Raw genomic sequence first — 14,703 nt, forward strand, 5'->3', positions numbered from 1 at the left:
AAATCCGATTTAACTGAAATTTGACATATTGACTTATGTTAGGCTTTTCGGCATCCATGTTGTATATGGTTCAGATCGGCTTATTTTTAGATATAGCTACTAAAAAGACCAATATTTTTGTTATACATAATTGAACAATGACTTGTACCTATTAGCGTTTGGTCTAAATCGCATCATATTTCGATATAACTGCTATGGGACATAAGGTTTGCAATTTTCAGCGGATATTGATGAAAGGTGGTTAACATATATACCCAAGGTGGTGTGTATACAAAGTTCGGCCCGGCCGAACTTAACGCCTTTTTACTTGTTACCATTCTCTTCATTCTCAGAGTAATGTTTTTGGTTTTCTGCATTCGACGAGAGCAATGGCGTGATTTCTTCAGATCCGAGGGACCAGCAACCGAGGACGCAAGCTCCGATCCTCCTTATCCCGCTGAGTGCCGAAACCAACGTAGGAGATCACGGTCACAATCCCAAAGTTGAAGTGATGGCAAGTCCTCTTCAGCAGCGTATTTCGCTTGCACTTAACAGCATTTTGAAAAAGGAACAGGAAGTTTTCGTCCAGAACGCTCTTGTGCTGACCACATTAACCTGTGTATACTCATTGGACAGTCTGCAGAATTTAATATACACCTTATATACACAGTTTTGCGAAATTCTGGAGCACAAATACTTCGAATTCTTTGGCCAAACTGTATTTCAAATTCAGAATTGCAAATAAGAACAAACATGAAAATGGACTTGGCTGATCATATACTACGCCGACAGCGCGATGTTGTAACGAGAAATTTCCTATACTCTAATTCGCAAGGACTGCTCGTAAGAAGGGTTGGAATCAACCCATATATCGGGGAATCAAGCCAAGGCTTTCGCCAACTATATAGCTCGCTGGAGAGAACTTGTTTACACTGAACAGATTATTATTGGTCATATTTTATTGTCCCCCATGAAATTGGTCCCGAAAATGGGTATCAATTTCTTGTTCTACTCCCTAATACCTTATATTTTAGTCCCACATTGACATGGTTGGTAAATATACCCGATTTGGTGGTGTTTTAGGGAGTGCGGTGGTCCTCTAAACACTAAGCCCTGAAAATAAATCAGCATCGAGCTTTACCCCTAATTATCAGTTATTTAAGCAACATATTGCCATTGGCCTCAAAATTGGATAATAAATTCGTCTTCTCAATCTCAAATACCTTTCATTTAAACACCTTATTGCCAAAGTCAGCAAAAATGTTGAGTTTTGGGGTAAGGACTCTAGAAACGATTTATATAAAGCCCCACCCTCTTTAAAACCCAAATTGTAATGGAGATCAAAAGCTATTTGGGGATTGTAATGGGGGTGGGACGTCCCCTAGACAGTTGTCCCGAATGCTGATATCAGATTCGTGGTCTATTCCCAAATACTTTTCATTTGAGGTCCATATTTCCATAGTCGGCAAACATGTCCGGTTTTTGGGGGGTGTTTTGCGGATGGGACGGCCACTCAGTGACCTGGCCCTGAAAATATATATCAGATTCATATTCTACTCAAAAATGCCTCTTATTTGAGCCCCATATTGCAATGGTCAGCAAATACCTCCTATTTGATGGTGTTATGGGGGTGGGGTGATCGCAAAGACAATTCTTCCAGAAAATTGTAACAAGATTCGTGCTTTACTCCCAAAGACTTTTCTTTTGAGCCCCATATTGATACAGTGATGAATTTGTCCTCTTGAGGGGTCCCACACTTGGTCCCACATATGAATATCAGATTTATGTCCAACTCGGTAATGGTCGCTAAACATGATTAAGGGGGTGTTTTAGGGGTTGGGGTAGTCCCACGACAATTGGATATCATATACGTTTTCAAATCTTAAATACCTTTTATTTGAGTCCCAAATTGTCGTGACTGGTCTATATAAATATTTGGTGGCGGACCCCATAGGTATCCCATGCGAAATTTGAATACCAAATTTGTATACCCACCACCGAAGGATGGGGGTAATTAATTTTGTCATTCCATTTGCAACACATCGAAATAACCATTTTCGACCCAATAAAGTATATATATTCTTGATCAGCGTAAAAATCTAAGACGATCTAGCCATGTCGGTCCGTCTGTCCGTATCACTGTTGAAATCCCGCTACTGTCTTTAAAAATAGAGATATTTAGCTGATTCCTTTTTTGTCCATAGGCAGGTTATGTTCGAAGATGGGCTATATCGGACTTTATCTTGATATAGTCCCCATATAGACCGATCTGCCGATTTAGGGTCTTAGACCCATAAATGCCACATTTATTATTCCATTTTGCTGAAAATTGGGAACGGGAGTTGTGTTAAGCACTGCGCCATCCATCATCAATTTGGCTCAGATTGATCTAGATTTGAATATAGCTCTCGATTTAAGGTTTTGCGCCCATAAAAGCCCTATTTATTACCCGATTTCGCTGATTCGCAGATTTCGCTGCCGGTTAAGGGTCTGAAGCTTTATTACCCGATTTTGTTGAAATTTTAAATACAAAACTCAACAGTGACTTATATTTATTAGACCACTCAATGTCCGTGACGAATTTGGGTGCATAAGTTATCCAATTTTCACTGAATTGTAATAAAAAAAGATGTACATATATACCCGAGTTGGTGGGCATTCAAAGTTCGGCCCCGCCGAACTTAATGCCTTTCTGCATGTTTCATTTTCCTTTAAATTTTTAAACCCAATTTCAAGCAATGTTTTTATTTTTCATTCCTGTTTCGCCCATATCAGTTTCACTACAAATTATTTCGCTTCTTAATATTTCATTAAATATAAAGGATCGTGTCAATAATTAAATTTTAATTTGTATTAAATGTTTAATTATGGTTAGTTTTAAATTTATTTGTTTGGTTTGCATTACCAAGTATGAAGCAAAAAAAAAATAATTGCGCTCACATTGCAAATGTCGTGGTTTAGAGAAAAAATGAACACGAACAAAACGTTTTGAAGCGGAAGTAATAAAACAATGGTATAATTTAATATTGACATACTCGTACAATTTAATAATAATATGTAAATTTTGTAATTGTTTGCGAAAAATAAAAAATAAAAGTCTGTATTGTCGACATAGTTATAATGAGAATTTTGCTACAGTGGAGAAGAATGATAAAAGATTTGATAATGAAAGAAAGAAAGATTTAATAATTAAACAAAACAAGTAAAAAGGCGTTAAGTTCGGCCGGTGAATCCGGTGAAAAATGCTTAATGTATGACCTCATAGCAGCTTTATCGAAATACGGTCCGACCAAAGTCGACACGGCTGTTGAGAGGTCTCATAAGTACAAGTCATTGTTCATTTTTGTAGAACAAAATATTGGTCGTTATGGTAGCCATATCCAAATATAGACCGATCTGAACCATATACGACATGGATGTCAAAAAGCCTAGCATAAGTCACTATTTCAAATTTCAGCGAAATCGGATTATAAATGTGACTTAAAATCGAGGGATCGATCTATACGGCAGCTATATCCAAATCTGAACCCATCTGAGCTAAATTGCAGAAAGTTCTCGAAGAGATTAACGCAATTTACTGTCCCAAATTTGGAGGAAATCGCACAATAAATGAGCTTTTTATGGCCACAAAACCTTAAATCGAGAGATCGGTCTATATGGCAGCTATATTCAAATCCGAACCGATCTGGGCCAAATTGCAAAAGGTTGTCGAAGAGCTTAGCGCAACTCATTGTCCCAAATTTCGGCGAAATCGGACAATAAATGCGCCTTTTATGGGCACAAAACATTATATCCAGAGATCTGTCTATATGGCAGCAATATTCAAATCTGAACCGATCTGAGACAAATTGAAAAAGAAAGTCGAAGAGCGAAACACAGCTCACTGTCCCAAATTATGGCAAAATCGGACTGAACACGACTGGGATTCCAATGTAGACGGAGCGGGGGTGAGTGATCGAGAGAGATGACGTCACAATCGGAATTCCCTCGATGGCGGATGATGAGTGGACTGTAATTTAGGCGGTTTACTAAGCTTATTATTCCTCACGCACAGAGGAATAATAAGTTAGAAAAAGAGGAGATAAACCCAAAAGAGACAAGTGGAAATAAAAAGATGGTAAGTGTTTCGGTTGCGAGATTACAAAGGTAAGGGTGTTATTAGGAGAGGAGAAAAAAGTGTGGATGCTCACCTTGCTGCGGTTGTGTAAGAAGTGAAGTTTTAAAAATTACAGAAAGGGCAAGTGAGCTGCAGTACTAAAAGGCTTATAACTAACAATTCACAATAGTCTTACAATCTAGTACGGATGGCAAAAAAGGATCTCTTATACGCTAGACAATTCATATCAATTCACAATACAATTCAATAATTCATACAACTTATTCTACGATATGTTCTTAATTTTTAAGGGACAAATGCAAATTTGTCCATGGCGCCGGCCTTGCGGTTACGCAAAATTTGATGAGGAAGCGCAAAGTACGGTCGCCAAGGACTTTATAGCCTCTGACAGTATCAAGTAATTCGGTTGAGGGGCTGCTGAGCGTTCTTTTTTGGCTTTCTGTGGCTTTGGCTTCTGTTGAGGTCTTGGCTTTTGCTGAGGTCTTGGCTTTGGTGGCAGGCGGCCTCTTTAACTCTGAGACCTGTAGCGTTTTTTGGGTTGTCGCTGTTGTTGACCAGCTGAGGCTGTGTGTTGACGTTGGCCAAGGCGTGATTTAGCTGGTTGTTTGCGTTGGGCCGGAGTTGATGTTGATTGTTGTCGTCGAGGCCGTGCTAAAGTTGGTGGTTTCTTTTGGGGTTGTTGTCTTGATGAGGTCGATTTGGTGGTGATGGTAGAGCTGCTGGAGTTGAAGGTGAGTTTTCGTGGGTGCAGCATGGTGTGATGCCGAAACCCACATTTTCGACAAGTATCTGCCGACTGGCAGTCATCAATTGTGTGGCTTTTCGCCAGACAATTTCGGCAGTAGTTGTGCTGTCGAACTACTACCCTCCTGTCCTCCACCGTCATCTGGATGAAAATTGGGCAGTATCTGAGGGCATGGCGTTTTTTGCACAACATGCACTTGTAGAGGTTTTGGGCACTCATTTTGACCTGAAAGTAGACAGATGTTTATTGACTGTTGAGGTAAGCAAGAAATGAGAAAACAAATGAGAGTGAGATAGAGTATATAAACGGGTATGAAAAGTAAAGGAAATGGAAATGAGGGGAGAAGCAGACACACTTATGCGGTAATAATTTCCCCTATTGGGTTTGATCAAGTATGGGTAAGTGACATAGTTTAACGATTGGTCGAGTAATGACCCCGGATGCGATCTTCACATCCGCAATTCTGGTGTTCCTATCGGAACCGCTGTAGGTCTTAGACACTCTTCCCAGTCGCCAGTCACTAGGCGGTAGTAGATCGTCCATTACGACTACAAGATCACCGACCTTCACATTGGGAGAAGTGGTCTTCCATTTATAACGCTTCTGCAGCGTCCTCAGATACTCCTCTTTCCATCGTATAGCAAACTGGTGATGGATGGCCTTCAACTTCACCCACCTATTTACCACGGAGATATCCCCAGCCAAAGGCTCGGGAAATGACATTATCGGAGCGCCTTTCAAAAAATGTCCGGGAGTCAGCGCCGTGAGATCATTCGGATCCTCAGAGACGGCAGAGATGGGGCGAGAGTTCAGAACTCCTTCAATACGAGCAAGTAATGTGGCAAATTGCTCGAACGTGAATAAATGAGCGCCAGCCACTCTCCTGAAATGGTGCTTAAAACATTTCACGGCCGATTCCCAAAGCCCACCCATATGTGGAGCATGAGGGGGTATAAACTGCCACTCAAAGCCCTGTGTAGAGTACCTCTCAGCAATGTCGCTTGCTGCAACCTGAATGAAACTCCTAAACTCTCGTAGCATCTTTCGACTGGCACCCACGAAATTCCTGCCATTATCAGATACTACCTTACGAGGTAGGCCTCGCCTCCCAACGAATCGAGAAAAGGCGGCTTCAAATGCCGCCGTGGAGAGCTCGGAGCATGGCTCTAAATGCACAGCCTTTGTTGAGAAGCACACGAAAATGCTTACATAACCCTTTAAGAGAGGGGCTCTGCGAAGAGCTGAACTTTTGAGATCAAAGGGCCCTGCGAAATCTATGCCCGTCACGTGAAATGGTGGTGTTATTGTACATCTGTCAAGAGGGAGCGGAGCCATAATCTGGGAGCAAGGCTTCTTCTTGAAGATGATGCACGTTTTGCACTTGTGAATAATGCCCTTCACCCTTGGTCTGAGACGTGAGATGTGAAATTCTGTCTGAATCATACGACACATTAGGATGCATTCACCGTGGGCGAGAAATTCGTGCAAATGGAGCAAATAAAGGTGGCAAAGCCGAGAGTTCCCTGGAAGTATGATAGGAAATCTCTCGTTGTAGGGTAAAGAACAAGCCGCGAGTCGACCATTAACGCGTAGGACCTTGTCCCGATCCAGGAAGGGGTTCAGACATTGTAGTGAGCTTTTGTTGGAGAGTTCTTCAGAACTACTAACCTGCTTGTATTCGTCTGGGTACCACTTCATCTGGGCCAACATTATCAGACGGAATTTCGTGTTTCTTACCTCATCTTGGGTAAGAATTGGAGAGGAGTTACTAGTGGTCCCTCTAGATTCAGCAAGGCAGTTATAGTAGAATCTGAATATATAGGAGACTACCCTAAGTGCTCGGGGGTATGACGAGAATCTGAGCAGGATGTCTGAGTCTTCCACTGTCTCGTGCATAACCTGGATATTCATGCGCTTTCCCATTCCAGGGGATACCAAAGGGTTCCTGTTTGGCCATTCTGACGGTGGGTTCGTCAGCCAATTTGGGCCATGAAACCACAATGAGTTGCATGTGAGGTCTTGCGGCCTACAACCTCTTGTGCCGAGGTCGGCTGGATTGTCGTGAGTAGGGACATGTCGCCATGTCCCCCCTGGAAGAAGGTCATGAATCTTGGACGTCCGATTGGCCACGTATGTTTCCCATGTCCATGGTGGTTTTGTTAACCATCCAAGGACAATGGATGAGTCCGTCCAAAGAGTTATGCCACTAATGTCCAGATCGAAAGTGGATAGCACAATGTTGACAAGTTTTGCCAAGAGAAAGGCTCCATTGAGCTCCAAACGTGGTAGGCATACAGGCTTCAGTGGAGCCACTCTACTCTTCGCAACGAGTAAATTCGAGGATACAACGGATTTTGAGGCCCGACACCTAATGTAGACGCATGCACAGATCGCCGCCTGAGACGCGTCGAACCCGTGAATCTCTACTGTATCAGTCGGATAGTACTATAGCCATCTGGGTATGGAGATTGATCCGATGTGATTCAAGTCGGATATCAGAGAATTCCACTTCATTAGAGTTTCTGAGCCGAGTTCGTCGTCCCAATCCAAACCTTCTAGCCAAAGTTGCTGCATCAGTATCTTCGACCTGATTACAATGGGAGCCACCCATCCTGCAGGATCGAATAACTGAGCAACGGCAGACAGTACCTTGCGTTTGCTCATGGGCTGATCTGTTGGAAGAGCGCCGAGGGTGTAACTGAAAGAATCAGTAAGCGCATTCCATTTGATACCCAAGGTTTTCGTTGTGCTCGCTTCATCGAAACGCAAGAAGTCAGAGTCATAGAGACTCTCTTTGGGAAGCCGGGCAAGTAATTGTGGGTCGTTTGCAGTCAGTTTCACAAGAGGAAACCCGGCTTGCCCCAGAACTGATATCAAGTCCTCTTGCTTGCGGATAGTGTCCTCTATAGTGAAGCCACCAGACAGAATGTCGTCGACATAAGTCTCCTTCCTCAGTGTCTTTGCGACATTCGGAAACTCATCCTCGGAATCAGAGGCGAGTTGCAATAGAGTGCGAATTGCTAAAAACGGTGCGCAGTTCAGACCAAAGGTAACCGTTTTTAGTTCAAAATCCTTCACCGGTCCGTTAGGATCCGGTCTGAAAAGTATGCGTTGATATGCTCTGTCGATCGGATGTAGCCATATTTGCCTATACATCTTCTGAATGTCGCCACCGAACACATATCGGTATCGGCGCCAATTGAGGATCACAGACGTTAAATCGGTTTGCAGTGTAGGTCCTGTGCGGAGCACATCATTCAGCGAATAACCAGATTTGCTCCTACGAGATGCGTTGAACACAACTCTCACCTTCGTGGACTTGTGTTCTGGACGGACGACTGCGTGGTGTGGGAGATAAAATGAATTGTATCGTCCATCGCAGTTGATTTCCTGAGACGAGGTCTCCTGAGCGTGATCAAGAGAAATGTACTCGTTTAAAACCGAATTGTACTCGGTTTTTAGCTCGGGATCATTAGAGAGCTTTGTCTCCATCCGATTATACTGAGCCAGAGCCAGAAAGCGAGATGAGCCAAGAGAGAGGGAGTCGGAGAATTCTGCTTTGAAAGGCAGTCTCACGACGTATTTACCGTCCGGCGACCTGGAGGTAGTTTTAGAGTAAAACTCTTCGCAAAACTGATCATCTTCACAAAGAGGAGGAGCCATGGGTACCTCTTCTTGCTCCCAGAATTTTCTCAGAAGTTCGCTGATTTCTATATCCTCGGATTCCACCACGTTCGTGGAAAATGATAAAATTCTCTCAGTTTGCATTGGACCGCTCAATACCCAGCCAAAAACTGTATTGTATGCTGAGGTATCGCCACATATATTCCTCCTGATTCCTTCCATATTAATGAATCGTTCAGAATCATTGCCTAAAATTAGGTCAATTTGAGCGGATTTGTTGAAGTTTGGATCGGCCAGATCTAACTCCTCCAACTCGGACGGATTTGAGATTTTGAATGAGACGGAAGGAAGCCATTTTGTCATTTTAGGCAATACTATTGCCGAGACTGTGAAGCGAACATCGTATTTCTCCGCCACAATGACAAGTTGGCATTCCTTATTTGACGTTTGAGTCTGTTCGCCAATACCAAAAATCTCAAAATGCGCTTTAGAAGTGGGAATTTGTAAGCGCTTCTGAATTCGCTGTGTTATAAAGGTTCGTTGAGAACCAGGATCAATAAGAGCTCTTAACGTAAACAACTCCCCTTGATGTTCCATCCGAACCAGAGCTGTTCGTAACAAAATCATTTCGTTGTTGGACGAGAAATTGGCCTGAACGTGAGAGGGGCGCCTTGCGCCTGAAGTTGAGGGAGCCTCATTATGACCCGTGTTTCTCGAATTCATGCCAGACGATTTCATTTGACCCTTGTCATCCTCGCGACTAGAATGGGTTGCCTGATCTTCAGTTTCCACTTCTGGATTACTTCTTAGATGAAGCAGAGTGTGGTGTGGCTTATGACAAATTATACAGGTGTTCACACTTTTGCAATTTGTCTTGAGATGAGATGAGGAGAGGCAATTTATGCATAACTTGTGCTTGTATGCAAAATCTATGCGTTGTTGCGCAGTATATTTCCGAAACTGTCCACAACTTCTTATGGTGTGGTCGGAACTGCATAGGGGGCAAGAAGAGCTTAGCTTTTCTTGCGAGTGATAAGTTTGAACCTTACCACTGCTTTGAGACGGGAGCGAACTTCTGGTCTTTGTGGCTTTTATGCTCGAGAGCCGTTCCACGATTTCGTACCTGTTGATGAGGAATTCATCGAGCTGTTTCCAGGTAGGAAGATCGCGGTGAGATTTGAGGGATTGCTCCCACAGAGCCAGCGTTTCATCTGGCAACTTGGTCGAAACCAAGTATAAGAGTATGGGATCCCAGCTTTCTACATTGACGTCAAGAGTCTCGAGAGTGCACAGGCAATCATTCACGGTGGATTGAATTTTGTGAATTGCTTCACTATTCTCCACAGATGCCATAGGAATGTTGAAGAGAACCTTTAATTGATTGTCTACTAAGACCCGCTTGTTCTCATAACGAGCCTTTAGAGCACTCCAAGCGAGTTCGAAGTTTTCATCGCATAGAGTGAATCTCTTGACTATGGCGCCAGCTGCACCTCTAGTCTTGTTCCGCAGATGATATAACTTCTGAGCTCTCGTCAATTTTGGATGGTTAACGTAAACGGCCGTGAACATGTCACGGAATGATGGCCATTCCTCGTAACCCCCTTTAAATACCTCTGTATCACAGGGAGGCACTTTGATGTAACTGCCAGCCACCTCTTGAGAGGAGTGATCAACCGAAGGCTGGGGAATATAAGCCGGAATAAGGCTGTGCCTAGCGTTCTGGCGAGCATTTCCTCCTGATATTCTCAGAATATCCAGGATTTGGGACCTTGCCATGTAATAGGCTTCGGAGCTGGCATTGAAATTAACTCTAGCGTTGTCCCTGTAGTCCTTGGTATTGACACTTCTTGGAGCTAGCATGAGACCTTCATAGGTAGCCTGAAGTCGTTGCCACCGATTCTCGAGGTCCTCTAACTTTACTTCCAATACCGAATCAGTTTGATCCTGAATGTCACTCTGTTCAAATTGAGTGCAAAAGTTGATCAAATGGTCGCAATCAAAGAGAAACTTGTCTTGATTCGACGAAGTCTTAATTGCGGAAGTGGGATTCGATAAAGGATTAGATCCCGAAGGCAGAGAAGCCATGTCCGTGGTGGCTTCCTCTAAGTTCATTCTGTACTGATTCCGTACAATAGAGTGAACAATGAGAAATAGAGCAAATAAGCGAAGAGTGAAGAGATTTCAACTCCTGTCTGGGAAAATAGTGCAGAAGAATTACTTCGAGTAGAGATTTCAACTCTTGTCCAAGAAAGTAGCGCAGAAGAATTATTTGGTGTACTGTCGTGAGAAATCTATTTGCCTCTGGAAACACAGGGAGATAGAAACAATTTTGATTTGCGATTGGGTTGAGTGCAAGCGTAAAGCTTCGTTGAATAACCAAAATTGTTCAGCTAGTAAGAGAGGTGATAAGATTCCGAATAATTAAAGTAGCGGGTTCTGCATAATATGCCAAATATAATTTTAAAAACTCAGAATCTTTGCGGGCGTCTAAAGAGCAGTCTTAGATTTAAAGGCGAGAATACCAAAGGCAAGATTTCACAGCTAATCCAAATAATTCATAACATTAGACGTGAGGGACTGAAATTCCCGTGATGAGCATAGTCGGAGGGATAAGTGGTGTCCGAAAATTCAATTTTAATTGAATTGCACCAAACTTATAAACTGCAGTTCAATAGACAGAGAACCGTCAATTTGAATTGCATTACAATCAAAAAGGAAAAGGTTCTGTTGTAGAGGAGTGTGGCAAAAGAGAACTTGTCGCCTTTTCTCACAACTATACACTGCCGCGTACTAATTGCGAGCAATTATTCAATAATTGACAAATGTTCAGATGATATCTGTTGAAATTTATCTAGAGTGGCTTATCAGCTGATATGTGTAAGTGAATTTCTCAAAAATCTAAAAACACATACTTCTCCAAAGCTTGATAAATTTCTTCAAATATCTCTGTTTAATTCATAGAAATTCTTTAACTTGTCAAACAAGTTCACAGAAAGGCTGAAAAAACAGGTAAAATGTGTATATGGTTCGAAATTTATGAGTTAGTAAATATGTGTGTATAATTCTGTTAGTGTATTGACGATTCCAAGACATTCAATTCAAATTGCATATGAATCAAAATGTCAAACTGCCGCTTTATTCATTGAGCTTTTTTCTCTAAGTGTATGCCTGCTGAGTGAGGGTATGTACTCATACGGTGCCGTACGCATGCACTGTTGCCAAATACTGCACACAGATTCTTGTTACTTCAGTGATTAATGATTTATATACGCAAATCAAAAATAAAAAAAAATAATTATGATCGTGTATTAACTAATAACAAACTCTTCCAAAGATGCCAAACGTCAAGGAAATTCTTGTTTTCCTGTTCCAAATACCTTTTTTAATTGATTTAATTAAGCGGGGGAAATTGAGAAAAATAATTACGAATCCCGCAATTCAATACAAAACAAACAATCTGGTAACACCTAATAACACGTAGTTTGTTTTGTTCCTCTTCAAAAACAAATATTCCAATGGGAACAACTAGGGCAAAACAAACATGCGGATGATGACCATTAATGTAAGTGCGTGTGTGTATCAGGTGGCTAAACGAGAGGGCTCTGCTTGTTGTTCAGCGACAGAGTCAATACGTACGGAGTTGGCAGTACCGAGTAGGCAGCGCAGCGTAGGCAGAACAGAATGGGAGCGGGTAGGCAGATGCATAAACATACACTCATACGTATATAAGTGATCATATGAGAAGAGAATTGGCGCGTATTTCTTTATTTCTATTTGTATGTACCAACCAGTGCTTTTAGGCAGCAGCCCCTTTGGTTTGTTTGTTTTTTTTTTTTTTTTTTTTTTTTGATCTTTTTCCTTATTCTTTCTCTTGTTGACAAATGTCTTGGTTGGTACTTTTTTACTTCTTCTGTTCTTTATTTACGTTTGCTGGATCATGAAAATTCGCATAATAATAATAATGAATAATGTAGAAAATTATGAGGGAGGCGTGCAATGAACCAAAATAGTGCCGTGATTTAAAACTAGTATAAGGTATGAGTGCAATATTTTAATATTTTAATGCTTTTGACAACCAAAAAAAAAAACAAATTACGCAAATGGTGGATGCAAAGACAAAAGGTATGTATAAGAGTGGGTCAACAACTGGTTTGTGCAATATTTTTAAAATAAGTGTTTTTATATCTGTGCAATATTTTAAAAATTTCAACCAAATCCAAGTGCAAATGATTAAATATTATATATTCCTATGGCATGTATGAAGTGAACGTACACTAGAAGGGGGTGTGCAATAATTTACTCAGCGTTGTGATTTCAGAATTGTGCAATATTTTGACAATAGCAAAATAACAAAGGGTTTAGTCTCTGCATTCCCTTCGAATGCATTAAGCATTTATAAGAGATGGGATATGTGCAATAAATTATAGAACTAAGCAATATTTCAATAACTGTGCAATTTTTCCTTTTTTTTTTTTTTTTAAACCGTGCAATATTTATTAAATTTTCCATAGAACTTTACACTTTTTTTTAAATTTTTGTATGTGTCGTTGGTTTTTAACTTTATATGGAAGGTTGGTTTTTAACTTTATGTGCTTTATCCCTTTTCTTTTGTTAATTTAGCTCGATTTCTCCCTTCAACAAATATTTTTAATTCTATATTCTTTTTCCATTTCTTTTGCAAATTGTGAAAATTAATAGCACTTTTTTTTTTGGGGTTTGCACTTTTGCTATTTATTTAAAAATTCTCACATAAAATTTTTCTATTTTCTAATTCTTTTAAATTCTCACTGCACACTTCCACATTGTTCCAAATCAATTTAAATCAAACCCAACTTCTTCTTCTTCCAAGTGTTGGCCTGTCTGTCCGTCTATTTCTTTCCTTTGCTCCTCATTCGTTTGGTCTTCGCTTTTACCTTTTGAGTTGCAGTTCTCTTTTTCGTTCTCTCTCCTGCACAAATCCACAGAGATAGAAAGAGAGTCAACTTCAATCTCCCTTATTACACTGCACGAAACGTTCGTTGAACTTTGTGTTATACATAAAGGGGACTATGTATTAAAAATTTCCTTATTACTTTTGCAGCAAATTATGTATCAGTCTTCAGCGATTTTGATCCGTTATATGGACTTTAAAATATATTTTGCCTGATTTTAACGGGATTTATGCAAACAAGGAGAAATTGAAGAAATAACATAAAATTTTACCGTAATTTTCAGAGCCTTGTAAAAAAGGTTATTTTAAACAATCTTGCCCTTACAATGCACTTTTTACCGTGTCCAACACACGAGGACCGACAAAGCAACACTTTTTGGCACTTTTCACGCACTTTCCTCTCACAATTAACGATTCAGTCTTTAAATACATATACACAAAGCTTTTACATACACACTTTTTTTTCTTTTTAAAGCGAAAATAGAGACGGGCAGACAATTCTCGGGAAATAACAAATTTTGATCTCTTTTTTTTAAGGGATTTTACGCAGTATTTCCCATATATCCACACCGCATTTAAAAATGCGTTTGTTCATGCAATTTATAACTTCACCATGGGGTTTCCTTATGATTTTGCACTTTTTCGGTGTAGTTTTATCTCTTTTTTGTTTTTCTGTCACTTAGCCCTTTATAAGTGTGTATGTATGTAGCTTTTTTTTTTAACAACTGAAGTGGTTTCACTTACCGAAACGATGGCACACAACTATGTATGTATGTCAATGTAGATGGGATTTACCTCAATCGATGGTTGTCTCTGGTTGTCTCAGTGGACGGCTTCGAAGGACCATGAACACGACTGGGATTCCAATGTAGACGGAGCGGGGGTGAGTGATCGAGAGAGATGACGTCACAATCGGAATTCCCTCGATGGCGGATGATGAGTGGACTGTAATTTAGGCGGTTTACTAAGCTTATTATTCCTCACGCACAGAGGAATAATAAGTTAGAAAAAGAGGAGATAAACCCAAAAGAGACAAGTGGAAATAAAAAGATGGTAAGTGTTTCGGTTGCGAGATTACAAAGGTAAGGGTGTTATTAGGAGAGGAGAAAAAAGTGTGGATGCTCACCTTGCTGCGGTTGTGTAAGAAGTGAAGTTTTAAAAATTACAGAAAGGGCAAGTGAGCTGCAGTACTAAAAGGCTTATAACTAACAATTCACAATAGTCTTACAATCTAGTACGGATGGCAAAAAAGGATCTCTTATACGCTAGACAATTCATATCAATTCACAATACAATTCAATAATTCAT

The 14,703-nt window shown here is 40.7% G+C and overlaps 3 protein-coding genes across 3 annotated transcripts; all 3 read right to left on the reverse strand.

Moving 5' to 3' along the window:
- Window positions 1-4,604: 4,604 nt before the first annotated feature.
- On the reverse strand, window positions 4,605-14,244 carry LOC131997038 (uncharacterized). Its single transcript, XM_059367296.1, has 2 exons — window positions 14,140-14,244; window positions 4,605-5,066 (listed from the first exon to the last, which is right to left on the reverse strand). Exon 2 carries the CDS (start codon window positions 5,058-5,060, stop codon window positions 4,605-4,607), a length of 456 nt encoding a protein of 151 aa, XP_059223279.1. The 5' UTR covers window positions 5,061-5,066; window positions 14,140-14,244.
- Window positions 5,217-6,293, reverse strand: LOC131997039 (uncharacterized). The gene has a single exon (XM_059367297.1). It carries the CDS (start codon window positions 6,291-6,293, stop codon window positions 5,217-5,219), a length of 1,077 nt encoding a protein of 358 aa, XP_059223280.1.
- On the reverse strand, window positions 7,287-10,577 carry LOC131997040 (uncharacterized). The gene has a single exon (XM_059367298.1). It carries the CDS (start codon window positions 10,575-10,577, stop codon window positions 7,287-7,289), a length of 3,291 nt encoding a protein of 1,096 aa, XP_059223281.1.
- Window positions 14,245-14,703: the final 459 nt, after the last annotated feature.

The sequence above is a fragment of the Stomoxys calcitrans genome, chromosome 4 (assembly GCF_963082655.1).
Source record: "Stomoxys calcitrans chromosome 4, idStoCalc2.1, whole genome shotgun sequence".
NCBI classification, from domain to species: Eukaryota; Metazoa; Arthropoda; class Insecta; order Diptera; family Muscidae; genus Stomoxys; species Stomoxys calcitrans.

Bases quoted from the DNA above. Each gene is read 5' to 3' on its own strand.
- LOC131997039 (XM_059367297.1), bottom strand. From the start codon at position 6,293: ATGTGTCGTATGATTCAGACAGAATTTCACATCTCACGTCTCAGACCA.
- LOC131997040 (XM_059367298.1), bottom strand. From the start codon at position 10,577: ATGAACTTAGAGGAAGCCACCACGGACATGGCTTCTCTGCCTTCGGGA.
- LOC131997038 (XM_059367296.1), bottom strand. From the start codon at position 5,060: ATGAGTGCCCAAAACCTCTACAAGTGCATGTTGTGCAAAAAACGCCAT.